This window comes from Myotis myotis, unplaced genomic scaffold (assembly GCF_014108235.1).
Source record: "Myotis myotis isolate mMyoMyo1 unplaced genomic scaffold, mMyoMyo1.p scaffold_m19_p_27, whole genome shotgun sequence".
Taxonomy (NCBI): domain Eukaryota; kingdom Metazoa; phylum Chordata; class Mammalia; order Chiroptera; family Vespertilionidae; genus Myotis; species Myotis myotis.
Window position 1 is genome coordinate 3,299,146 of NW_023416332.1, and position 26,311 is coordinate 3,325,456.

The 26,311-nt window shown below is 66.4% G+C and overlaps 1 protein-coding gene across 1 annotated transcript in view; it reads right to left on the reverse strand.

Annotated features, from left to right (window-relative positions):
* Nucleotides 1–14,799: 14,799 nt before the first annotated feature.
* KCNQ1 (potassium voltage-gated channel subfamily Q member 1) overlaps nt 14,800–26,311 on the reverse strand; it is a 231,912-nt gene continuing 220,400 nt past the window's right edge. The window contains exon 16 of the mRNA XM_036295795.1: nt 14,800–15,175. Within this exon, the coding sequence (XP_036151688.1) occupies nt 14,951–15,175 (225 nt within the window). The 3' untranslated portion in view covers nt 14,800–14,950. The remainder of the gene's footprint in view (nt 15,176–26,311) is intronic.

Consider the following 26,311-nt stretch of genomic DNA (forward strand, 5'->3'; position numbering starts at 1 on the left):
GTGCCCCGTGGTCAGTGCTCTGTGCAGCCCCCCAGGCCTGGGCCGTGTGGGCCGTGTGGGCTTGGTGGGCTTGGTGGGCGAGGTTCAGAGGGGCCTCCAGCGGCCCTGCGGCCCCCCCTCCCCTCCCCTCCAGGGAGACAGTCTCTGGGGAGAATGGGGGTCCGGAAGGAGGCGCTCACCCCAGCCCCCTGCGCCCCCACACCCTGAGAATTGGAGCCCGAGGCTCTTTGGGAACCGGCCCTGGCCCCGGGCTGCAGGGAGGAAGGACTGCAGGCCACCTGAGGGCCAGGCCCCTGCCGGTCTGAGCAGTCCCTCTGCCCGGCCCCAGGCCCCAGGGCCCCTCAGAATCGCTTCCCCTCATCCCTCTCTGGTGCCTGAGCCCCCTCCCCTCCCCTCCTCTCTCCTCCCCTCCCCTCCCCTCCCCTCCTCTCTCCTCCCCTCCCCTCCCCTCCCCTCCCCTCCTCTCTCCTCTCCCCTCTCCTCCCCTCCCCTCCCCTCCCCTCCCCCTCCCCTCCCCCTCCCCTCTCCTTCCCTTTCTTGGCACATTCCTGACTTTTCTTCTCTTCCCCCAACGAATTCCTAGAGGCCAGTGAAGGCAGCGGAGGCTGCAGCAAGGAGGCCGCCAGGCCAGGCGCTGTGTGGCTCCGAGGGGTGTCGGGGCCTCTCAGAGCCTCGGTGGCAGCCTCTCGGGGGGGACAATGCCCAGCGGACCCGGGAGAGTGAGAAGGCGCTAACACAAATGGCGGGAAGAACACGCCGGGCACTGAGAAACGCAGGTCACTGCAAATAACAGCAAGAACAACATACACTTTGGAACCTTGCGGGATGGAGATAGGCCCCAGGGGGATGCGGCACCGAGTGGGCCCGCCGCCTCTGTCCCTGGGGCTGCAGCAGAGCCACGCCCTCGGGCCCATGGCCGAGGATCTATGGGCTTCTTACGGTTTTTAATTCCCCAAAGAAAAGAGCCTTCTGTTTCCTCGTGACTCAGAGCCAGCATGTACTCGCCGTGGAAAGCGTTCAGACAAGGCAGCCGCGGAGGACGAGGGAGGACGAGGGAGGACGAGGGACGTAACGCGCCCCAGCTGCCTTCTCCGCCCGGAGGTAGCCATGGGTGGCAGCTCGGGGTTCTACGCAGTCTGGGGGCCCACGTTTACATTTTCGGTCTAAAGCACATACTTAGTGCGTAGCTCAGAGCATTAGAGTAAATATATGGACACACACAGGCACGGATGTGCCGCTTGAATTTCAAAATGTTTAACCGCGCGGAGGGCTTTGCAGAGCCGTCCTGCGGCTCAGGGATTGCGAGGAAAGGCCGGCCGCTCCGGGCTCGGGCTCAGGGGCCACTGGCAGCGAGCCCGGCTGGCGCGGCTCAGTGGTTGAGGGTCGACCTATGAACCAGGTCACGGTTCGATTCCCGGTCAGGGCCCATGCCCGGGTGGCGGGCTCGATCCCCCGCGTGGGGCGTGCAGGAGGCAGCCGGTCCATGATTCTCTCTCATCATTGATGTGTCTCTCCCTCTCTCTCCCTCTCCCTTCCTCTCTGAAATCAATACAAATATTTAAAAAAAGTGGCAGCGAGAAGAAGAGGGAGACACAGGGTCTGGAAGAAATCGCCCAGGCCCTGGCTGGTGTGGCTCAGTGGATAGAGTGTCGGCCTGCGAACCGCAGGGTCCCGGGTTTGATTCCGGTCAAGGGCACGTACCTCAGTTGCAGGCTCCTCCCCGGCCCAGGCCCTGGTCCGGGTCATGCAGGAAGCCATCGATGTGTTTCTCTCACGTCGATGTTTCTCTCTGTCTTTCCCTCTCTCTTCCACTCTCTCTAAAAATCAATGGAAAAAACCCTCGGGTGAGGATGGACAACAACAAAGATGGCCGAGGAGCCCAGAGTGGCAGCCGGGCGAGGCAGAGCTGGGCTTTGGGGCCAGGACAGCTCGCTGGGGGAGGTGGACGTCTCTGGCTCAAATGATGGAGGGCAGGGTGATGGCCAGCCCGCGTCTGTGTCACATGGTGTACAAATCCCACTGAACTGCTTCCTGGAAAGAAGTGAAAGGGGCGGCCCCAAGGTCACCTGCTCTTTCCACAGCGATAGGAAACGATGTCCACCCCATGACCATGGAAACTTCCAGCGCACTGGGCTGTGCGGCCCCCTGCCCACAGCTGGTCCCTCGCTGGCCCAGGCCCAAGCCCAGCAGGACGGGCATCGGGGGTCGGCTGGGCCTTCTGATCCTGGCCTGGGCGTCAGCTGGAGTGTCGGCCCTGTGACCCCCGGGCAGACACGGAGCCCTGGCTGGGGTGTGGGCCAGCCTGAGGAGCCAGGGGAGTGTGAGGGTCGGCGGAGCCCCGAGCAGCCGGGCAGCTAGGAGGGGCCACAGGAGGTGGCGGGGGAGGTCTCAGGGTGGAGGGCCACGCCGGGCACCAGGGCTGGGCTGTTGGCAGCGGGACCGGCTCACTGGGCAGACGGACCTCAGACCCGGCCCAAAGGTCACCCTAGGTGGCCGTCCTCCCTCTGTCTGAGCAGATCACACAGACACCACACGACTGGTGACGCGGTCACTCGGCCAGAGGATGTGCTGGCCCAGGAATCACAGCTGGTGGGGAGCCAGCCTCTCCCGGGATATTTTCCCATTGATTTTTAGAGAGAGTGGAAGAGAGAGCGAGAGCCAACAAGCACAGGGCTTGTAAGTTTGCAGTTAAAATACTAGAGGTCACAGGGGAACCTTCCCCATTCTCTCCTTCATTCTTCCTCTCATTCATCCATTCATTCATTCATTCTTTCTCCTATTCATTCTCTCATTCATTCTCTCATTCATTCATTCTCTCCATCCTTTCTCCTATTCATTCTCTCATTCATTCATTCAGTCATTCTTTCTCCTATTCATTCTCTCATCCATTCATTCATTCATTCTCTCCTTCATTCTTCCTCTCATCCATCCATCCATCCATTCATTCATTCTCCTATTCATTCTCTCATTCATTCATTCTCTCATTCATTCATTCAGTCTCTCCTTCATCCTTTCTCCTATTCATTCTCTCATTCATTCATTCATCTTTCTCCTATTCATTCATTCATTCTTTCTCCTATTCATTCATTCATTCTTTCTCCTATTCATTCATTCATTCTTTCTCCTATTCATTCTCTCACTCACTCATTCATTCATTCTCTCCTTCATCCTTTCTCCTATTCATGCTCTCATTCATTCATTCATTCTTTCTCCTATTCATTCTCTCATTCATTCATTCATTCATTCATTCATTCTCTCCTTCATTCTTCCTCTCATTCATCCATCCATTCTCCTATTCATTCTCTCTCTTTCTTTCTTCCTTTCTTTCTTTCTTTCTTTCTTTCTTTCTTTCTTTCTTTCTTTCTTTCTTTCTTTCTTTCTTTCTTTCTTTCTTTCTTTCTTTCTCCTATTCATTCTCTCATTCATTATTCGTTCTTTTATTCATTCTGTCCAAACATTCTCCCCAGTTCAGTTCTGCAGCTCACCCTGCCTACCCCTGCGCCCCCTTTGGCAGAGCTGCAGGTGTGGGGATCCAGGCATGCGGAGAGCACCCCCCTCCCCCCACCGGAGCCAGAGGCTGGGTTTAGGTGATGGTGCCGGAGGCCTGGCTGAACACCATGGCCGCTCTGTGCCCAGTCTCCGCGCCCAGTCTGCCCGGGGCTTCTGTTTCCGGCTTGGAACTGGGGGAGGGCAGGCCGCCTGCATTCTGGATGCCCTGGGGCTCCGGGAAAGGAGGCCCCTGCCCGCCAGGACTTGCCAGGCCGCCCTCAGAGCCGCGGGGGCGGGTCCTGGCCTGGGCAGGGGCCTCGGCCGCCCCTCCCCCGCCCGCGCCCCGCGCACTGAGCACTCTGTTTGCAAAAGAAAGCGGCCAATTTGCTGTCATTCAGAATCACTTAAGGTCCCTTTGGAGAAATGAAAAGAGAAAAGCGCTTCGGAGCCGGCCGCTGGGTGCCCGCTCGTGCCCTCGGCGCTGGGGGTGCCGGCGCCCCTCCCCTGGCCCTCCCCCCCCCCGCCCCACCCCCACGCCCGCGGCTCCGGTCCGGTCCGGTCCGAGCGGCCCAGCAGCTCATCGGCAGGAAGCCCGCACTCGCGCAATTAAACGAGGGGGGGGGGGCGCCCGAAATTAGCATCCCCGCGGCCATCTGGCGCGAGAGCCGGACAAAGGGCGCGGGCGAGGGCAGCGGCGAGCGTGGCGCATTGACCTGCAAATGAGGCCGTATCGGCGCACGAAGCTGCCGACCGGACCGACCAGCCTCGCCCCTCCAGCCCGACCCTCGGCCCCTCGCGGCCCAGGCCGGCGGGCACCCAAGGCCTGGCCCTTCCCGGCCGGCGCAGGAGGCCAGTGGCGAGGGCCTTTCCGCCGCGGCCAGCGACCCCTCCGCCCCGGCCTGGACCCTCCGGGCCTTCGTGGACCCGCCTGCCGCCTGGGCCGGGCTCTCTGGGGTGCGGCCTCCAGGGCAGTCCAGGCCGATTGGGGAGGGCGGGGCGGGTGTGAGGCCGGGGGACACTGCACACTGGCCGGCTGGCCCCCTGGACACCGACCCGGCACCCCAGGCCGTGAACACGGTGACCTGGAAGCATCTTCCTGGCTGTGACCCTCAGGAAACCTTCGGCGATGGCCCCGTGGCTTCGCAGCGGGTGACGGGGCTCGAGGGACCGGCCAGCTCTCCCGCGGGGCCTGTGTGTGGGGGGATCTGGGGCTCCCATGGGCAGGGCCAGGCCCCCGGGGCGGGAGGCAGCACCAGGAGCCCAGAGGCAGAGGATGTGCAACCGCGTTGCTCTGGACACCCCCAAAGGCCGGGGGGTGTGGGCAAGGGGCACCGAGGGCGGTGAGGGTGGGGATGTTGGGGCCAAGCACAGGGTACTGGGTCCCCACGCCCCGCAGGGGAGCCCGCCCAGGAGACGGTGGGTTTAGCCAACCTGCTCTCCTGAGGCCGCCTCCACAGTCCCGACGTGGGGTGAGGGAGGAGGGTTCTGGGGGTGGGGTGCCGACACAGCGGGCGCACACAGGGGTGGACCCTAGGGGCTCCTGAGGGCTGTGGTACAGCTGGTCGTGGGGACAGGGGACAGGTGTGTGGGGGTGCCCCTCTTTCTCCTCCGTGGCTCCCAGTGGGATGGCCCGTTCTTTAGGGTCAGGTCCCAGCCAGCCACAGCGGTGGTGCCCGTGCCCGGGATGGGGAATGAGCCAGCTTCCTGCAGGCTGGCATCTCCTAGACGAGGGGTGGGCAACCCCTGGCACGCGTGCCAAACATGGCACACCAGTAACTCTTGCTGGCACTCGAAACCCTCTCTCATAATTTACAATTTTTTTCTTAATATCGACTTCTTTATTTTTCAGATAAATCAGTGTAGGTGCATCTTAGATAAATAAATAATTTTACATAACAAGTTATCGTAAAGACCACAGACATGGATTGACGAGAGGGGGAAGAGCCATTTCTATGCCTCTGCCTTAGCTCTCCGGCCTTCCTAGATCTGACCAGTGTTTTGGTTTCATCCACATACGCGTGTGAATCTTTGTTCTCAGTGACGAATTGTGTTAAATCTCGTAATAGGAGTAGCCTGACGGATGACAGTAGAAGCGCCTGCATATCTCTGAAGGTCACGAAATAGAAACCTGATGTAAAATCTGTCATCAGTGATGCAGCCGCAAACGTCCCACTGATAGTATCACACGGAGTCATACAGTTTTCTGCCGGACTGTCAGTGTACATGTACACATTAAAAAATAAATGTCTTTTTCATCATCATATACTGTGTTTTTGTCGCTCGAATGAATTTTATTATTTCTTCAAGGTTCTTCACATACGTACACCTTAAGAGATACCAAGTAGGCGTAACATGTTCTCGAAAAATTAGGGTTGGCACGCAGAATGTTGAGTCAGAGATTTTGCTGGTTCGGGCACGCGCTCACAAAAAGGTTGCCCACCCCTGTCCTAGACGAACGGCCGCGGGTTCTCTGCGACTTACGGAAGGGGCAGTACCTGGTCTGCAGGGAGACCAGCGGCAAAGGACACAGACTGGGTCGCCGCGGGGCCAAGGGCTGTGAAGGGAGCGCGTGCGCCTCATCGCTGGCTCTGCAGGAGGGGGGGCCCTTGCCTGGGGCTTTGTTGGATGAGTAGGAGTTTGCTAAATGGAGGAAGGGAGGAGGGGCCAATTCAGTGGGAGGAGCTGGGACAGCTGAGGGGGTGGGCGGAGAGTGGGGGCTGGGCCCGGTGACTGGCCTCCACCTGCCGGGGGTCCAGGCCTGCCTCCTGCACTGGGCGGAGGCGAAGCTCATGCTCCCGGGGGCAGGATGCTCTTCTCAGCGCGACCTGAGGGCTTGGGCGAGCAGGACCGCCTCTGAGCCGGGGGCTGTGGCCGGGCGCTGGCCGGGCCTGGCGCTCAGAGGGGGCAGCGGCCGCCTGGAAGCAGCCAGGAACCGGGCCCTGGCTGTGGGACCTGCGGGCACCCCCTGCCCCCCTGTCAGCACTGCCCTGTCCCGAGCCCGCCTCCGTTCCCCTGCCCTTTCCTCCCCTGTCTCCCCACAGGGCCCACAGCGGCCACTTCACCAGGAGACAGAGCCGGGACCTGCTGGGGGTCAAGCCTGGCCTGGGCCTGCCCCCTCCTGCTTCCACGGGGTCCCTGGGCTGCAGGCTGGGCTGGGGCTGGGTGTGGGGTAGGTGACAGGAGACCACTCACTTGGGGTCCTCCCTGCAGGAGGGTGGAGCCGCCCGCCCTCAGTGCAGTGCCCTCCGCCCGCCCACCCGCCTGTGAAATGGGCCCAAGATCCCACCTCCGGGCGGGAGGCAGCCCTTGGCCCCCACCTTTGCTCACGATGCTGCTCTCACCATCGCCCTCAGCTGTGCCCTGCGAGGCCGCCTTCTCCGCCCTCCGCTCACCCAGAGGGGCCCCGGGCGGGGCCAGGCTCCCCAGCTCTGCGCCTCACCCGCGAGGAGCCGGTCCTGGCAGGCGCTGGGCCTGGGTCCCTCCCCACGCGGTGGGGACGGTGAGACTCGCGGACCTGTGTGGACCCGCCGCGTGGACAGCCCCCCTGCGCCCCCGCGGGGTTGCTCGCTATCTGTGAGGCTCGGAGGGAGCACAGGGTCTCAGCCCCTTTCCCACCCACCCTCAAGCCTGTGCTGGGCACCAGGGCGGGCACCCAGCCCTCCGTCCCGGCCTGTGGGCAGCGTTGGCTCTGGGAGGCCGGTGCCTGGGTGTGGGGTGCCCAGGAATGGGCCCAGGCGCGGGGGCCCAGGTGTGGGGCCAGTGGGCAGGCAGCGCCAGGCCGGGCAGCAGCGCCAGCGTGGGTGAATGGGCTTCTGTGCCCCTCCCCCCCTGGGGCTGGCATCTGCCGCTGGATTCAGTTTCCTGGAAGCGGGCGAGGCTGCAGGTGGATCCTTCGAGGCCGGTGACCTCGGAGCCCGGAGCCAGGGTGTCTCGGAGCCAGGCGGGGGCCGGGGGAACAATGGGGCCTTTTCCCGGGGGACGGGGCTGAGCTGGCAGCGGGAAGGCAACCTGCCCGCACCCCGAAGCCTCGGCGCACTGGCAGGGAGCGGGGCCGCGGTGCCAGGCCTTGGCGGGGCCTGTGGGAGGCAGGCCAGCCGGGCACCGGGTAACCGAAGCCGCCTGGACCCCCGTGAGGGTCCGTGGAGGTTTGTAGGGCTCGGCTCTGCCCGAGTCACCGGGAGGCAGGGGGAGGGGCAGGGCGGGCAGGAGGAGAGGGGCCGCTGACCGCCCTGGCCTCACGCCCCCCTGGCAGCTCGGGGTCCACAGGAGGGAGGACGGCCCGGTGCTCCCACTCTCTGTGGGCGGAGGTGCGGGGGCGGGGGGCAGGGAGCTTGGAGTCAGAGAGGCACCCGCACTGGGCCCCACCATGGGGTCCTCCCGTCCGTCCCTGGCAGTGTTTCTAGCTGAGTCACTCATCCATTTGTGCATTAGTTCTGTCCACCTGGTGCGGCCACCTGGCCGCCTGGGGGCAGAGGCCTGCGGTGCCAGCCGGGGGGAGGGGCGGCTGGGCCTCAGAGCCCAGGGAGGCCTGTCCCTGGGACCTGAGGGCCTCTGGGGGGGGGTCCCTGGACCCTGAGGGCCTCTGGGGGGGGTCCCTGGAACCTGAGGGCCTCTGGGGGGGGTGCGGTCCCTGGAACCTGAGGGCCTCTGGGGGACCAGCCGGCTCCGAGGGGTGAAGGGCAGAGCTCAGCTCCGGGAAAGCGGTCTGGACTCCAGGGTGTGGGTGTCCCCATCCTGCCTCAGTGACCACACCCTGGAAACGGGACCGTCCTGTGGACCAGCGGGTGGCCTGGCTGCCCGGGTGACTGTGGCCCGCGCCCCGCCCTGCAGAATGGAGTCTGAGGGCGCTGGCTGGGAGACCCTGGGGGGTGGGGGTGGGGTGGGGGGAGTGTGAAGGGCCAGCCTCTTCCCAGCCCGTGGGGGGGCTCTATGTCTGCACCTTGAAACACAAAGTCACAGGAAGCAGAGGGGGTGGTGCGGGCTCTGCAGGAGGGAGGGGCCGGGGAGGGGCTGAGCGGCGCCCAGAACCTCAGGAAGCACCTGCCGGCCGCCTCCTCGCTTCTCGAGGGGCCCGGCCGCGTGGGGGGGGGTCTCCTCCGAGGCAGGTGGGAGCAGACGGGCCCAGAGGGAGGGTGGTCCCCGGCTTGGGATGCTCTGACCCCCCACATTGCGCGCCTCCCACGCCTCGGGGTCCCCTCCTCAGCGATGGTTTGCAGGGGCTGCCGGGTGGGACTTGGAGGGGACGCCCCCCAGGCTCCGTCCTGCCGCGGTGGGTGGGCAGGAGCCTCTCGCCCGTGGCCCGTGCCCCAAGCTGGGCAGTGCCCGTCCCCCCAGGCCTTGGGGGGAGGGGGGGATGGAGGGCGGCCGGCCCCAGGCCCAGGGCAGCCAGTCAAGCCGACTGTCTGCGCCCCTTCCCTCTCCCAGCTCTGTGGACGGGAGGGACAGGATTGAGACGCTGCAATCCCTTAACGACACGCCCTCCCCACAACCCCTTTGGAGGGTCTCTGTGTCAAGGGCCCTGGTCTCCGGACAGGCCCCAGCCCATCCAGTCTCCACCCCCAGGCCCCCCTGGCCCGGGCCATCCATCGCCGACCTGTCACTCCCATTGTCTACCCAGAGGGGCTGTGGCTGGGCCTTTGCGGGAGGGGGCGGCGGACCCAGGTGGGGAGCGCGCTCCCGGGTGCCCCTCGAGGCCCCAGGGGTGCGCTGAGAGGGGTCCCGCCTGAGGGTGCTGGCCTCGCGGCGGGCAGCCCCTCCCGTGGGCCCTGGGCCGTGTCGCTCCCGGAGCGGCCGGGTTGAGACCCGCACGGAGAAGAACGAGGCCTTGCCCGCCGGGCGCTGGCAGCTGCCCATTCACGGCTGATTTGTTGTGGGCGCTGGGGGCGGCCAGCCCCGTCCCAGCCCATGAAGACGCACTGCGGCCGCCGCGGCGCTAACAGTCCCCCCCTGAGCTCGGGGAGTGAGTGGCCGGGGCAGGGGGACAGGTGCGCCCTGGGCGTGCGAGGGGCTGGCCGGGAGGTGACCTGGGAGCGGGCGAGGAGAGCGGGTCGGTGGTGCGTGATGAGCGGAAGGGCCAGGGAGGACGGACTGGGGGTGCGGGTTGGGAAATTTACCAGATTGTGGGGCAGCGAGGGAGCCTGTGGTCCTGCCTTCTCCGACGTCGGCGCCTGGCCCGCAGCTGGTGAAGCTGGGGTGCGGGACCTACTGAAGCTCAGAGAGAGTTAGGGGCTCTAAGGACACACGGCGAGAGAGCGGCTGAGCCAGGAAGGGACCGAGAGGACCCCTGGCTTCTGGCTTCAGTTCTCTCTTCACCCCTACGTTCCTGGGGGCCATTCCTCCCTCAAGTGTGCGTGTGCGCGTACATGTGCATGTATACGTGTGTGGGCATGCACGTGTGTATGCGCATATATGTGAATGCATGCGCATAAATGCATGTGTGCACGCGTGTGTATATATGTATGTGTGAGTGTATATGTGTGCAGGTGTGTACGCGCATGTGTGTATATGTGCATGGGTGCATATGTGTATATGCATGTGTGTACATGCACCTGTGTATGTGTATGCATGTGTATGCCTGTGCATATGTGTATGCATGTGTGTGAGTGTGTATGTATGTGTGTATGTGCATCCCTGTGCATGTGTGTATGTGTATATGCATTAATGTGTGTGTGAGTGTGTGTATGTGTGTATGTGTGTGTGTGTATGTATGAGTGGCGGCTCGAGGGTCCCCCCGAGGGTGCTGGCCTTGCTGTGGGGCAGCTAAGAAACACCCGAAGTCGGTGAGGCGTGGTGGGCTGACTTGGGAGAGGCTGTGGCCGTTCCTGAGGGTCCGTGGGAGCCTGGAGTTGTCCTGAGCTGCTGGGGCAGCGGCAGCCGGGCTGGGACCAGGGGGCATCGAGAGGGAAGACGTGCTGGCCTGGGCGGGAGCCGGGCCCTGTGCTCACACACTGGGCATGTTCTGCACTTTTCCGTGGACGTGGCCTCTCTGGTCCCTGGAAGGCCAGTCTGCTCCAGCCGGCCCCCCTCCCTCCCTCTCTCCCCCTCCTCCTCCCCCCTTCCCCTCCCTCCCCCCTCCCTCCCTCCCTCCCTCCGGCTTCCGGCCGGCTTCCCCTCTCCCTCGCTGCCACCGGAAGTCCTGTTTCTTCTTGGAGGCGTTTCCCATGCAAATTCCCCCCCACACAGGTGCTCATCGGCCGGCCCTGCCCGGGCCTCAGTTTACCCACTTGCACCAGGTGGGGAGGACTCCCGTGCCCGAGGTCCCTCTGCTCGAAGCGTGTCCCTCCCCTCGGGCAGTCTGTGCCCAGGAGCACCGGCAGGCACCCCGTCGCCCGTGCTGCCGCTGCTGCCCCAGTGATGCTGCTGGGAGGTCACCGCCTCCTGGGCTGGCCGCTGGCCAGAGGGCACGGGCGGGTGTGGAGGGGCCGGACGCGGGGGAGGCCTGGCAGCTAGAGCCACTGTGGCGTCCAAGAGACACGATTTCTTTTCTTTTTATAAAAAATATTTTTTAATTGACTTCAGAGAGGAAGGGAGAGGGAGAGAGAGAAACATCAATGATCAGAGAATCACGATCGGCCGCCTCCTGCAGGCCCCACACCGGGGATCGAGCCCACAACCCGGGCCTGTGCCCTGACCAGTAATTGAACTTTGATCTCCTGGTTCATAGGTCGATGCTCAACCACTGAGCCATGCTGGCCAGGCAGGAGACAAGATTTCAACTCGGTCTCAACACCCTCCCCCCAATAACCGGGGCCCCCCAGGAAGCAGCAGCTGGGGTGCTAGGCCCACAGTGGGCACCGGTGGACCTCCCCGTCCTGGGCCCCACTGGCCGTCTCAGGCTGCGGGGTCGCTGCCCAGAGAGAACCCTAAGCTGGGACAGAGCGGGGCCATGGGCCTGGCTCGGGGCAGGAGGGGCAGACCACCCTTCTGGGGGCCATGGAGGGCGGGCCCTGGGACGATGGCCAAGAGGGGGGAGTCCCCGCTGGCTTGGGCAGGTCTGCCTTGGCCCAGCTCCCTCCCCTCCCTCCTGGCTGGGGGCCGGCGGTGGGAGGGGGTGGGGAGGCCCATGCTTCCCTCTGGCAGAGCCGGTGACTCACTGGGTGCTGGGGGGAATCAGGCCTGGGAGTTCACGAAGGGAGGAATCTAGGGCTCAGCGAGCCCCCCCCCTACCCCCCCCGCCCCCCCCCCCCCCAGCTAGAGCCTAGGGCAGTGACGGTGAACCTTCTGAGTTCGGCGTGTCAGCGTTTTGAAAAACCCTAACTTCACTCTGGGGCCGTGTCACATACAGAAATTTTTTGATATTTGCAACCATAGTAAAACAAAGACTTACATTTTTGATATTTATTGTATAGATTTAAATGCCATTTAACAAAGAAAAATCAACCAAAAAAATGAGTTCGCGTGTCCCCTCTGACACGCGTGTCATAGGTTCGCCATCACTGGCCTATGGTCTGGGCAGGTGCTCTGGCCTCAGGGCCTTGGCTGGGAGGGGGCAGGGGTGGCCCCATGACTGGCCGGGACCCCCTTTAGGGAAGACCCTCCTCAGGCCAGTGTCTCCGGCCTCGCCCAGGCCTGGTCTGCGGGAGCCGGCAGCCCCCCTGGAGCAGGTGCAGAAGCGGCCGCGGCCGGGAGGTCGGAGGCGCCTGCTCCAGGCTCACTTGCCGCCCGCGGGCCCTGCCTGTGGCCGACTGCGCTGACCTGGGCTGGAAGGCCCGAGCGGGGGGGGGGGGGGGGGGGGGGGGGGCGCGGCTGGTGCAGAAGGGGTAGGAGCGCGGGCGGGTCGGGCAGGCCAGGCGGGGGTGCAGGGAAGCGCGGGCGCCCAGACCCCGGTGCCCTGGGCCAGGACTCCTTTCTGAGGCCCTCGCTGTGCCCACGGGTCTGAGTTTACACACTTCTCCCTGCCCCACCCCGTCCCCTCCCCGTGAGGTCACTGTCCTGCTCCCCCCTCACAGGCAGGGCAGGGTCGGGGGGGGGGGTGCCAGCCCTTCCTCTCCTGGCTCCTGGCCAAGCCAGTGCCCGTGAGGTGCCATCTTCCCACCGGGTTCCGGAGGGCACACTCGTGGGGGAGGGCCGGGCGGAGGAGGTGGGTGCCCAGGAAGCAGGCAGCTGCCCAGCCCCTCGCCCTCCCCCAGCAGATGCTCTGGTGCCCGCTGGGTACCGGGGAGCTCGCGGAGAGCCCGATTTGGAGACAAAGGCCGGGCACGGCGGACAAATACTCAGGGCGGCCGCGGAGCCCACAAAGGGGCGGGGGCGGGGCCCTCCCTGGGCCCGGGCTGCACAGGCTGCGGTTGCCCGGGCGACGGCCTTCCCCGGAGAGGTCTGCCGGGCCATTGTCCGGGGCACACAGGACGTGTCATGCACCAGATGGCCGTGTGCTGTCGAAGTCAGTTATCGGGGGGCAGAGTGAAGGAATGCGGCGGCAAGGCGGCCGGGGCGCCATCTGTTCCCCGACCGCGGGCACCGTCGGGCATTGAGCGCCCGCCGGCCGGGCCCAGCCTCCACCGGGGGCGTTAATGAGCTAATTCCATAATTGGGCTTTATTTCAGGTAAATTGCATTTCACACCCCAGAGGGCCGCCAATGGCCGTCCAGGAGGAGAGCCCTGGGGCACTGGGTGTGCAGCCGGGGCTGGGCCAGGCGGCTGAGGCGGCCAGGGCGGCCCCGGGGCAGCGGTCCGGAGCTGCGCCCACCTGGCCTGGGGCTCCTGGAGGGCCCTGCTCCCCAGCCAGCCGCTCCCTGGGGTTTCTGCAAATATTTACGCAACACGGAAACAACAGCTCTGCCTTCCAGTAATTGTTGCTCAGCCCCTCCCCCAGGTTGGCTGGGAGGCCCCAGGCCTGCAGGCCTCCCACCCCCCTGCCCTGCACCGCCCGTCCCCACGGTGGGTGCCAGGCTGGGCTCTGGGGAGCCCCTGGGGGCCAGACACAGCGGGGCTGGGCGGAGCAGGACCCTCCCACGGGGCCACGCCACACGGGACCCGGGATTCCGTCCGACACTTGCCGTCCTCTGCCTCCTGCGGCCCGAGCTCTCAGACGCCCTCAGCCCTGCTGGCCTGGGCCCGGGGAGGGGGTTGGGGGGCTCTGGCAGGAGGAGAGTGAGGGCCGGTCAGAGGTGCAGTGGCCGCCACACCCTCGCCCCCCGCGGCCTTGGCTGTGTCTGCACCTGTGAGCAGGAGCGGGGATGGGGCCTCGCCGAGCACTGGGCGCTATCTGACCTGGGAGCTGGGTAGGCCTGAGGGGGACTGCGGCCTAGGGGTGCTGCATGCCGGGGGGCCCGGAGCTCGGGGCCGTCCCTGCACCCACTCTAATCGTCTGAGCACCTCGAGCTCTGGGGCAGGGACCAGGAGGGCCCCCCTCATGGTGGGCTCAGGGCTCCTCGGATGAGGCCCAGCCTGGCCTGGGAGGGGCAGACGGAGAGGCCCACTGTGTCCCCGAAGGTGGCCCCCGGGGTGTGGACTGCTGTCCCCGCGCCCTCGGAGGGGTGGCAGCTCCGAGGGAGGACGGGGTTGTCTCAGAAAAGGGTCCCTCCGCCCCCCAGGAATGAGGCGATAGCGACGCCGAGATCACCCCGGTGACTCCACGTTTATTAGGGAAAGCCGGCAGAGAGAGAATCAAAATCACACCGTGAAGCTCATTAAAACAGACTCCGAATCACCACAAATCACCCTGATTCCTGAGCCGGGTCGCCCTGAGGAGCCGGGACGCCCCGAGGAGCCGGGTCCGGGGGCCCGGGCGGCGCCGTGTGCGTTCGCCCAGCTGCTCCGCAGGGCGGGGGCCGGGGCCGCGGCTGCTGGCACGGGTGGGAGAAGCTGCCGGTCCACAGTGGGGGCCGCCCACCCCCCTTCGCCGGTGGACATTCTGCCCCCGTGCAGCGTCGGGGGACAGCGGCCGGTCCCGCCTCTCGGAGCGGCCTCAGGATCGGCTCCTCACAGTCCCGGGCCGTCCCGTCCGCCTCTCAGAGACCGAGGCTCAGGGCCTGGCCTGGCCCTCTGAGCGGGCGCATGGGCATCCTTTGATTGGCAGAGGCTGGGCCCGCCCTGCCCTGCCTGTCTCCTCCCTGGGCCCTGGCTGCCAGGGCGGGGGTGTGGGACCCACAGGTGCCGTCTAGGCGGTCCCTCAAACCCCGCCCCCCCCCACCCGGGAAGCGCCCTGGGCTGCCCACCTGCCCTCCTGCCGTACCTGGGAGCAGGTGAGTGCCTGGGTCCTTGCTCCGAGGGCCCGCCTGACCCCGGCCACCCGGTCCCAACCACCACGCAAGCAATGGGGGCCACAGTTCGAGCTGAGAGGGGCGCCCGCCCCCAGCCCAGGCCGGTGGCAGCGTGGTCACAGGGTGTCCAGGGCCTGGGAGAGAGGGGCTGCCCACGGGACTTCCCAGGAGGTGGCCGGCCGGGTGCCCCTGCTGCGTGGGAGGTGGGGCAGGCCGTGGGGGGGTCCTCCGGGCCTCCCCGCTCAGGCCCCAGGCCCCCATCAGGACCCTTCGTCGGGGCTCCTGCGGGGCACGGTCAGCTGTTCGTAGGTGGGCAGGGCGTTGCTGGGCAGGAAGAGCTGGGGGTCCAGGGGGCCCCGGCCGGGCTGCACGTGGGCCCCGCCTCCGCCGGGGGGCCGGCCGCCCGGGGGGCCGCCCTGGTGCAGGGAGAGGAGCTGCTGGAGCAGGTCTGTGATGAGCACCAGCCTCTGGTCCAGCTGCGTCACCTGCGGGGACAAGAGCGCAGGAGCGTGGTCAGTGGCCCTGTATTCCCGCGGGGAGCGTGTGCGGCCTGGGCACGCGTGTCTGCACTGTGTGGACACCTGGGCCAGGGAGCCCTCGCCCCTCCCTCCGTCTGAATGCCTTCCCGGAGGCGGAGACCAGGTGACCCATCCTGCGCCAGCACGAAGGCTCGAAGGCTGGCGTGGGCTCTGCCTCTTGCCCGCACCGGGTGAGACCGCCTGGCCCAGTGGGGACAGTCACACGTCCACGGTCCTGTCCCCAGGCCAGAGGGGCCTCATCTTCGCTTCACCCGGACAGAGCTGGTGCGGGAGGGCTGTGAGGGGAGGGAGGGCTTCCCTGGGCCCGGGGCCACGCCCTCAGCCCCCCAGGCGCTGCCCCGCACCCCGTTCTCTGCAGAACCGTTTGGAGACCTCAACTGAGGTCTATACCATGCCCCCCCCTCCCCTGCACCAGGAGAAGGGCCTTGCCCACGCACCCCCACAGCCCCCACCCCGGTTCCATGCTGGGAAGACACAGTGTTGGGCAGGGAGGGGACGGGCAGGGGTCTGAGCTGGGCTCAGGAGGTGAGCGAGGGGGAGGCCGTGGGGAGCCATGCTCACCCCCAAACCCTGTCCCTCTCCCTGCCTGGGACCCCGGGGCTCCCCCTGCAGCTGGGCCGGCCCCTCAGCCCCACTGCCTGCTCCTGCCCTGGGAGGCCTGCGTGTGACGGGGGGCCCAGGCTCTGGGGTCCACCTGGGCTCCCTGGGCCCCGCAGCCCCTGGCCCTTCCCGCCCCTCCCTGCGCAGGCCCAGCTCCGAGCATCGATTGGTTTGGCACCAATTAATGCACCGAACACACTACAGAAGAAGTTTGTGGTTTCATAAATTTTCACTTTATGGCACTTGAACATCTGTTGAGGCCTCCAGATGCGCACATGGGTACGGAGGGCTCACGGGGGCGCTCTGGGGGGAGGGAGCAGCGGGGCCGGGATGCGGGCAGGAGTGGGGCTGCTGGGCGCGGCTGAAGAGGTGCAGTCCAGGGCCGCCTCGAGGTGACAGTCCCTATTGGGGGGCAGGAGGTGTGGGGGACACAGGGTGGGTCAAGCCCTGTGGAGCCTCCCAGCCCCACCCTGAGGTGTGCCCCCTTTTGACCGCCCAGGGGCTGCCTGCTGCCCCCCGGCCTCTGGTTGTCCTGAGTTTGCCCGGCCCTGCCCAGCCCCAGGCCCTGCTGTGGCCTCTGCCCAGCACACACGGCCTCGTCCCGGTTCCCTCAGTGGCTGATCCCACAGCAAAGATGTGGCCTGAGCCGTGGTCGGGCTGGTCTGGGGCTGCCGCCTCCTCCCCTCCTGCTCTGCCCTCAGCGGTTGTCTTGAGGGTGAAGGGAGACGGTCCACAGGGGAGCCCTTCTCTGGGGTGGGGCCTGGGGGGAGCCCGGGCTCTGTGGCTGGCCTGTGGGCGGCCTGAGAGTCCCTCTGCTGGGCGGGTCCTGGGCCACGGATATGGGGGGCAGCCTCTCCTGGGCCTTCATGGGGCTCAGAGGATCCCCGAACTCCTCTCACCCTCCGGCCCTGAGCACAGACTGTCCCTACCTCACATGCACAGTGACAGGACCCCGTGGGCGGCGGGACGGCCGTGGGCCCAGGAGCTGCGGGGGGGCGCGGGGGGACCTGGAATCATGTCATGATTTGCAGCCGGAGAGTGCCTTGTTCCTGCCTCCACGCCCCGAGCCACCCGTCAGCCCACGCGGCCGCCCTCGGAGGGGAGAAAGCCAAGCAGGGAGGGGCACGGCCAGCGAGAGGCCCCGGGGCCACGGTCACACCCCGGCGACGGCCCAGGCGGTTATGAGCTTGTTTCCAAACGAGGGTCCTGAACGCGAGTCTCAGGAGAAATGCGGGCAGAGCCGCTCCGCCCGGTCCCAGCTCCGCCCGATGGCGGTCGCTGCGTGTGCCGGCCGGGCCAGGCCGAGATCGCGGGCGGGAGGCAGGGCGCCAGGCCTGGGGCTCGCGGGGAGGGAGCCCGGGTCCCTGCGAACCAGCCCAGGGCCCTGTCTGGACCAGTGGCCGCCCGGCCGCTCTCAGGAGCAATGCATGCTGGGCGGAGCAGGATGCCAGCCTGGAGCTGCACTGGGGGTGCCGGGAGGGGGGTTCCAGGCTCTGGAGCGGGCACGCCGGGGGACACGGAGCGGGCACGCCGGGGGACACGCACGGGGACACACACGGGGACACACACAGGGATACACACGGGGACACGCACGGGGACACACATGGGGACACACGGGGACACTCACGGGGACACGCACGGGGACACGCACAGGGACACGCACGGGGACACACACAGGGACACGCACGGGGACACACACGGGGAAACACACGGGGACACGCACGGGGACACACATGAGGCCACACACGGGGACACGCACAGGGACACGCATGGGGCCACACACGGGGACACGCACAGGGACACGCACGGGGACACACACGGGGACACACACAGGGACACGCATGGGGACACGCGTGACAGCTCAGCATGCCTGGGTACCAGCTCGGCGCTCACTTCATCCTCCGCCCGGCCCACCATGTGGCTGCGAACATCCCCACGTCACAGCGAGCCAGGCAGGACCCCACTGACGGGCACCCCAAGGCACACACCTCCTGGACACCCCTCCCCCGCTGCCCAGACCCAGGCAGCGCCCACCGTCTCCCTCTGCCCGGCCAGTGCGCTCTGCCCAGCAGGAGCTCTTGTTTCTATTCATTTCTGAATCCTCCGCTGAGGACATTTTCCCACTGATTTTTAGGGAGAGCGGAAGAGAGAGGGAGAGACAGAGAGGAACATCGATGTGAGAGAGACACACTGATTGGTTGCCTCCTGCATGCGCCCCGACCAGGGCCCGGGCCAGGGAGGAGCCTGCCACCGAGGTCCGTGCCCTTGACCGGAATCGAACCCGGGACCCTTCAGTCTGCGGCCGACGCTCCATCCACTGAGCCGGACCGGCCAGGGCAGGAGTTCTTGTTTTTAAATTGGCCAGTTTTCAAGGTTTTGCACGAAATGTGAGTGTTCCTGGAAAACATTGTCTCTAAAACATAGAAGCCCTTCAGAGAGACACCCGGCCCCATGCCCTCCGGCCCCCCAATCCCCCACCCCCCACCCAGGAGCCGGTGAGGAGCTGCCGCTGACCCCTCACTGTCCTCAGAGCTCACGCCGGGGGCGGCCGCGCAGCCAGGGTCCCGGGGCCGTGCCCAGTGGGGGTCGGGGGCTGAGGACTCCCCAGCAGCACCCTGTGGGGTCTCCAGGGCCCGGGGGGGGGGTGGTGGTGCAGCTGTGGGCAGCTCTGTGTGGTCTGCAGCCTGGGGGCCCGCATCGGGCCTGGGCCTTAGAGCCCATCCTTCTGACCACTCAGGTCACAGCTCGGGGGACCACCGGCAGGAGCCCAGGTCTCTGTGTCACCCGAGTTCAGGTGGGGCTGGGACACCCACCGGTGAGCCCTCCTCCCTCCCCACCGCCCTGTCCCGTACAGCCCAGCCCCTGCCACCCAGAGGGCTCCACAGGCCACACACGGGGGCAGCGTGGACGGCTGCCCCTCCTGCTCCTCACCCACCTTCCCGCTCTTTCCAATGCCCCCCCCCCCCAGCGCCATGTCCTCCTCCCCCCAGGCCATCCGCCTCCCCATCTGCCTCCCCATCCGTCCCTCCCTCCATTCTGGAGTTTTCCGGCCACCAGCAAGCAAGCCTGCGTGAGCTCTCCCGGTGCTGCATTCTCCACCCCCGATTCCCGACCCCAGAGGCACCCCACTCTCAGCCGCCCGCGTACCCACACCACGTGCTGCCGATTCCTCGCCTCTGCCATGTTAGCATCGCAGCGACTGCCCGAGATGGAGGGCGAGATAAGAGTTCGTGCCCGCAGCCCTGTCCCAGCCCGATCCCCTCCGGGCGTTGCAGTGCCATCCCGGGCTCACTGCGCGCTGTTCCCACTCAGGCGAACATCACGCCACTTTCCGTCGCTACGGAAACCCCGTGGTCTCCTAAGGCAACCGTTCGTTTTCCCGGGGTTAGGAATCGCCTTTACGTTTTGCTGGTTTTCGATGCGTCTGTCAGCAGTTCATTCTCGAACCCTCGGCCAGAATCGCAAAACTTCTCTTCATCCTGCGGAGAACACCAGCAGCCCGTCGGCGTCCTCCCTCCTCGAAGTGTCTTCCCGGCACCCCACGGAGCCTCCCGCGGAGGGGCGCGTAGTAGGTCGAGGTCTGGCTGTGCATGTGGAGACGCCTGTCACCTACCCCGACCTGAGAGGGGGCTGGGCGTGGGATTCTAGGTTGGGAAGGATGCTCCCCTCTGCTGGGGTCCAGCCCCAGCAGGTCCAGGGGTCCCCAAAGGTGTGGACGGAGTCGGCGAAGAAGGAATGACACGGAAACAGCGTTCAGTTGATCAGCAGCCTAGCCAGGATCTCTAGCCAAGTTCTGGTCAGGATCTCCAGCGAAGTTCTGGTTAGGATCTCCAGCCAGGTTCTCCAGGTTCTCCAGCCAGGTTCTGTAGCCATGTTCCCTCGCTAGGTTCTCCAGCCAGGATCAGTCACCAGGTTCTAGTCAGGTTCTCTTGCCATGTTCTATCCAGGTTCTGTCTCTAGGTTCTTCAGCCAGGTTCTCTTGCTAGGTTCTGTCTCTAGGTTCTGTTGCCAGTTTCTGTCCAGGATCTTTTGCCATGTTCTGTCTCTAGGTTCTGTCTCTAGGTTCTGTTGCCAGTTTCTGCCATGTTCTCTCGCTAGGTTCTGTCTCTAGGTTCTGTGTAGGTTCTGTGTCTAGGTTCTGTGTCTAGGTTCTGTGTCTGTTGTCTTGTTACATCTGTATTTATACCAGTTGATTCAATCCTATCAATCTCTATTCCAAAGGTTAGGGCGTTTCTTATCTCCATTCCAGGGAGTAAAGATTATGTAGCTTAAGCACGATTGTTCGTAGTTAAAGTGATTAACTACCCGCCTGGCACTTAGTTAAGGGGTTTTATTCCCTCCCTAACTTCAGGGGAAAATCTCTACCTGGGGAAACAACCTTTCTCAGAGAGGAGACCTTGGTTAAAACACATAGTGCCAAGAAGGTGAGCAAACATATTAGGAACAGGATGCCATAGACGCCAGGTCCCTTGAAGCAGCAAGGATGGACCGGCTCCCTGCACCCCTCAGGGGCTTCAAGGCCTGTCTCCTCCCCGAGCCGGCGCCCTTCAGTGCCGCTGAAGACTCTGATGTCCCCTGTGTGTGACGCACGTTTTTCCCCGGGACAGAGGGTGTCCCCTTTGTTGCTGGTGCCCCGAGAAGGGTCTTCTGGGGAGTGAGGAGAGGGGAGGGGAGGGGAGGGGAGGGGAGGAGAGGGGAGGGGAGGGGAGGGGAGGGGAGGGGAGGGGAGGGGAGGGGTCTTACTATTTAGCACAAAAGTGTTCACCGAGTCCCCCCCCTTTTTTTTTTTATCATGAAAGCTTATCCGTCACCCACAACTGCTCCCGGGGTCCCCAAATTCAGAATCTCTCAGGTTCGGCTCCCCTGGGGACGAAACCTCCCGTCTTGGGCGGGGCTGGGACCAGGGAGTCTTGGCGCCAGAGGCTGGGGGTGCAGGGCAGCCTCTGCTGCTCAGATGCACCTTCGCTGAATGTCTCGCTGTCTGCGGTCAGGCCCAGCCCAGCCCAGCGTGGAGGACGCCCGAGGCTGAGGGCTGGACTGGGTGTGGAAGTCTAGATTGGAAATGATTTCCCCTCTCAGACGTTCGAAGGCCTTTCTCCGTACGCCCTGGCTTCCTCCGGCCTCCGGCCTCTGTCCTCCGGCCTGCCCAGGGTTCGGGCTGCGAGCTGCCTTGTTCTCGGTGGCTCTCCCTCCTTCTCCTCCTCCTCCTCCTCTTCCTCCGGCCTCTTGCCTGTACCCCCTGGTCTCCACTGGCCCTCCTGCGTCCCAGTTTCCAAACTTCTGTCCACACGTCCTGGTGTCCCTCTTGTCCTCTCTCACGGTCACTGTGCCGCAATGACTTACACCTTAAAACGGCCCGATGCCCTCGCTGTCCTGTCAGCGGGGAGCGGGGAGCGGGCGTGAAGCTAATTGGCCGTGTTTACCCAGAGGCTGTGCATGCGCTTTTCCGCCCTGGGCACCCGGACTTCCGGCCCCGGCCCCCAGGGCTCCGTGCCCAGCGACCTCCCAGTGGTCACCTCATGCCGTCTCCTCCCCTGACCGCTCCGATCTCCCGAGGGGCGGGCCCTCCCTGCTGAAGCCGTTCAGCTCCGGGCCCACGCTGCCCCGGGGGTCCCCCTCCCGCCCCCCTCTCCCCCGTGGCCTCTTCCTCCACTGGCCGTCGCGTGGCCGTCGCATGGCCGTCGCGTGGCTGTTGCGTGGCCGTCGCGTGGCTGTCGCCTCTGCTTTTGCTCCCGGAGGGGGCGCTCCCTCTGCTGCTGACGTCACCACGTCCACATGCGGGTGGCTCCCGGTTCGGACTCTTGGGGTCAAGCAAGCCGTGGAGCCTGGGCCTGGCCGCGGCACGCGGTGTCTCAGAAGCATCTGGAACCGACGCGTCCTATCCCCTGGCGTCGTCCCCCCGAAAATGGCAGCGTCCCCCTCTTGCGGCCAGTTTCTACAGCCGTGGCCAGCAAACCGCGGCTCCCGAGCCACATGCGGCTCTTTGGCCCCTTGAGTGTGGCTCTTCCACAAAATACCGACTTCTGCGCATGGGCCACGAAGTTTCAATCACATTGTATGTGTGCCTGCATGTGGTATTTTGTGGAAGAGCCACACTCAAGGGGCCAAAGAGCCGCATGTGGCTCGGGAGCCGTGGTTTGCCGACCACTGCCCTAGAGCCACGGTCTCCTTTCTAACCCACGGGACCCAGGCGTGATGAGGGGCCGGGGCGCCCGGAAAGGAGCTGGTTTCCCAGGGGCCCTTGCGGTGACATGGGGGGCGCATTCCATTCTGGTCGATGGAGATAACGGGGGGCGGGGGGGGCTGGCAAAGGCGGCCTCTGTGCAGGCCCTTTCCCGCCTCCCGTGATGGCGGCTGCGGGAGCAGCCCTGGGGCCCATGAGCCAGGCCTGTGCTGCAGACAGTGCGACTCGGGGAGGCCTGGGGGGGGGGTCCTGCTCTGCACACCTCAGCCCTGAGCGCATCCCCTCGCTGGAGCCCCGGGCGGGGGGGGGGGGGGCACAATTCTCTCTTGAATCGGCTACACTGACGTCACCGTCTCAGAAGCAGCCGGGACCAGCCCCTTCGTCCTGAATCCTGTGACCGTCTCTGTGCCGAGGGCCGGGCCCGGGCCCCCCGCCCGCTCTCCACCCGCCGAGGAGAGTGTGACCGGACGTGTCACGGGGCCTGAGCTTCTCATGGACTGAGAGACGCCCTCAGGGGGCAGCCAGGCCCTGGGCTGGCCTGCCTGGCACGTGCCCCTCGCCCAAGGGCCATGGGCCTGGGTGTCCCTGAGCCTGAACACCAGGTCCGCGCCCGCCGGGACCTCAGGGCCACATGCCCGCCCGCCCGCCCGCAGCAGCAGGCCCTCTGCAAGGACCTGCTGGACCTGCTGAGCAGGGAAGGAGTCGCTGCCTTAAAAAACCTTCACTTGGGGACGTGGCCATTGATCTTAGAGAGAGAGGACGGGGAAGGGGGAGAGAGAGAGAGAGAAACATCCCTGGGAAAAGGAAACGTCACCGGTCACCTCCTTGTGCTGCCCAGACCGGAGCGCGCCCACCCCGTGCGTGTGCCCCGACCGGGACTCAGACCGGGCAGGACGTCCCAGCCACGGAGCCGCACTGCCAGGCCCCTGCGCTGCGGACACAGGAAGCACCGGACCCTCTCAGCCGGGCAGGCCGGAGGCACCGGGGCCGAGGGGCCGGCTGCCCTTCCTCCGCTCCTGCCATCTGCCCAGCTCACCCCGTCCCCTCCCGTCGGTTCTGCTCCCATGTCACCTCCTCGGGGGGACCCCGTCCGCCACGGCTCACTCACACCCGCCAGCCCTTCCCCCGCCTGCGTCTCAGCAGCGCCCCACCCCCACCCACCCCCGTGCTGGCTCCCGGCCCGGCTCTCCCTGGATGGCGCTTCCTGAGGAAGGGGCTGGTGGCTCCGGCACCTGGCGCCCCTCCAGGCGCACAGTAGGTGCTCAGTCACGGAGGACGTGGACCCCTGGTGGAGGGGGGGCTGGGGCCTCGAGCTGAGGGGTGCCCAGGGGAGCCCCCGCGACCCTGCACCCCGACTCTGCTCCCCAGGGCCCAGGGTAGCAGGCTGGGCTGCTGGCCAGAGCCATGTCCACGTGGTGGGTGCTGGGCTGCACCCCCTCCCCCCGGGTGGGAACGGCAGGGCAGGAGGGGGCCGGGGCCCAGGGCGGGAGGGGGGACGGGCCGCCTGGCGCGCCCTCGCCCTGCGGTCCTCCGGGTTTCCGCGCCCGTCTGTGCGTAACCGCACCGTGGTTTCCATCGGCGCTGCCAAGCGGCGCTGCCGGGCCTGGCCCCGGGTTCTGATCCCCGACAAGCCTGCCGCCTGCCAGGCAGCCCCGGAGGCTGGGGCGCGGGGCCCAGAGGGCTCAGAGGCCCCCCTGCCCCGGGCCCGCTCCTCCAGCGCCCAGAGGCCGGGCCCTCCTTCCGTCCAAGTCACAGCTGCGGTGCAGCGGGGCCTCCAGAGCAGCCGACGCGGGAACAACAGCGGCCCTCGGAGAGGCTCGCTGCGGCCGGCGGCCCCCCGCCCCCCAATAATTACTCAAGACATGGGCCTGCGCCAGGCCGTTAGGTAACAGGCTGCCTGCCCCGGAGAGCCGTAACTCAGGCGCTCACATGCTCGCAGACAACAAAATAGCTTCCAGGACGGGGTGGGGGGGGGCCTCGGGGAGAGGGTCCGGGCCAGGAGAGGGGGCCAGGCCGGCTGAGGGGGGCGAAGGAGGGCCTCCCGGGGGCCCCAGGGGTGCAGCCTGGAACGCGGGAGCGGGAAGCATCTGTGGAAAGAATGCGTCCGCCCGCGCTCCGCGGCTCCCCACAGGCACCCACTCCCCGGTGGCCACCCCGGCGGGTCCTTCCTGACGGGGCCGGAGAGGCCACTCACCCGGCGGGCGTGTGCGGGGCTCACCCGCTGGGCGCCCGTCTCGGGACAGCTCCTGTCTGCTCCCTGCGGGGCCCTCGCCCCCCCACCCCCCAGGCAGGTCCACAGGCTCCCCGGCTCCCAGGCCTCAGGGCGCAGGCGTTCAGGGGGTGGGCCCTCTCCCTCCACTGCCATTCACGGCCACGGCGCAGGCACACGCGGGGCCCTGGCGGCACCACAGGGCGCCCGGCACAGTGGGCGCCTCCCGCCCCCTCAGGGCCCAGCACCCCGGCCACTGCCCGCACCCAGGGCGCCTCGTCCAGGCGTCGGGCAAGCGCCCGCCCCCAGCTGTCAGGCTCTTTCTCCCCCGCGACCGGCTCTGGGTGCGGGCACCTCTCTCCGGGCCCAGCCGAGCCTGCTCTCGGCCCCAGGCTGCGGTCAAGCTCAGGACGCCCCCCGCCCTGTCCCGGGCGCAGACCCCCGTGTGGACGGTGGAGCTGGCCTGTGGCTCCCCGCCTGACCTTCTGGCTTCGTCGACACCCAGCAGGCCCTGTCCCGAGGCCACCTCCTGTCCGGGCACTCAGGCCACAGCCCTCACACACGCGTGTGCTGCGGCGGACCTGGTGACTGAGGCGGGTGACGTGGCCCCGATGGGTGCAGCGTCGGGCAGTCAGCGTGCACACGGCGGTGGTGCTGAGTCAGACCGGCCCGGAATTCCACGGCCCGCGGGCCGGACGCCCGGATGCCTGGCCCCTGAGCCCGTCGTCTGGACCACATGGCGCCCCTTCTTGGAGCCCCTGCCCTGGGTGCCTGGGACCCGGGCTCCCGGCTCTCCTGCCGGCCACACTCGGGCCTCCGCCCCAGCCCGGCGCCCGTGGTCCTGCCGCCTCCCGTCTTCTGCCGCCGCCTCGTCCACTCCCGCCTCCACGCAGACCCGGCTCCGGCCTCTCCTGCCAGCGGTTCTCAACCTGTGGGTCGAGACCCCATTGGGGGTCGAATGGCCCTTTCACCGGCGTCGCCTGAGACCATCGGAAAACATATTTTTGAACGTCTTAGGAACCGAGACCCCGCGCCTCGATCGTCGCCAGGCGGCCGCCCACGTCCGAGCGCCCGGCGGATTAAAGGGCAGCGGCACGAGGAAGGTGGAGAACCACCGTCTCCTGTGACCCCCACGCCCTGCACATGGCGCCACGCGGACACGTGACACGCCAGCCCTCCCCGCCTGCTCCCGTGAGAGCGTCCACAGCCTCCCGCCCGGGGCTCTTCCCGAGGACCCTCCCCCACCCTGTGCCCCCGCGGCCCCCGTCTGCGACTCCACCTCCTCCGTGGCCCTCCCTCCTCCCAGGACCTGGCCCTGGCCCCTCCTCATCTCCCTGTCTCCTCTGGCCCCCCAGGGTCCTCCCCCGTCCCAGCCAGACAGTGCGCTTATGGGAAGAGTTAATTATGTGTGTGTGAGTGTGAGTGTGTGCAAGTGTGAGTGTGAGAGTGTGTGTGAGCTTGCTGGTGGGTGTCGGGGGAGTGTAACCCCAAGGACGGGTGCTCACTGCAGCGTAACCTGGAAAAGGCCCACTCGGGCCTCGGCCTGTGCCCATCCCACGGGGGGCGGGGGGAGCTACTTGTCGGGCCCCTGACGGCCTCGGGGACCGTGCCTGCCGCTGATTTCTTGATCGGTAACCTCCCACGCGGCCGCTCTCCACCCTGACCTCCCTCGGGTCCCAGGCTCCTGCCTCGGACGTCCCCGCGTCAGTCCACAGTGCAGGCCCCGCCGAGCCTGGTCCCCGTTCTCTGCCTGCTCCCAGCAGGGCCTGCCTCCTTTGGGGCGACCCCCACCGTCCAGGTCCCCCTCGGAGCCCGGCCCTCATGTCCCTGGGGCCAGGCTTCCTGAGTGCGCCCTCCCCCGACGGGCTGGGCCCCCTGGCTCCCCCCGCCCAGGCCCCGGCGCCTGCCCTCGCCTCCTCACTGGGGGGGAAGGTGCGGGAAGTGACGCTACGAGCCCCCGAGTCTGAGGGGCCGCGTGGTGCCCTCGCCCTGGGGCTTCGCTGGGCACAGAGGAGTTTCCTTCTGAATTCCGAAGGCAGCTTTGCCCCCGGTTGGGGTGGGGGGGCTGCCAGCTCCCTGGGACGGTGGG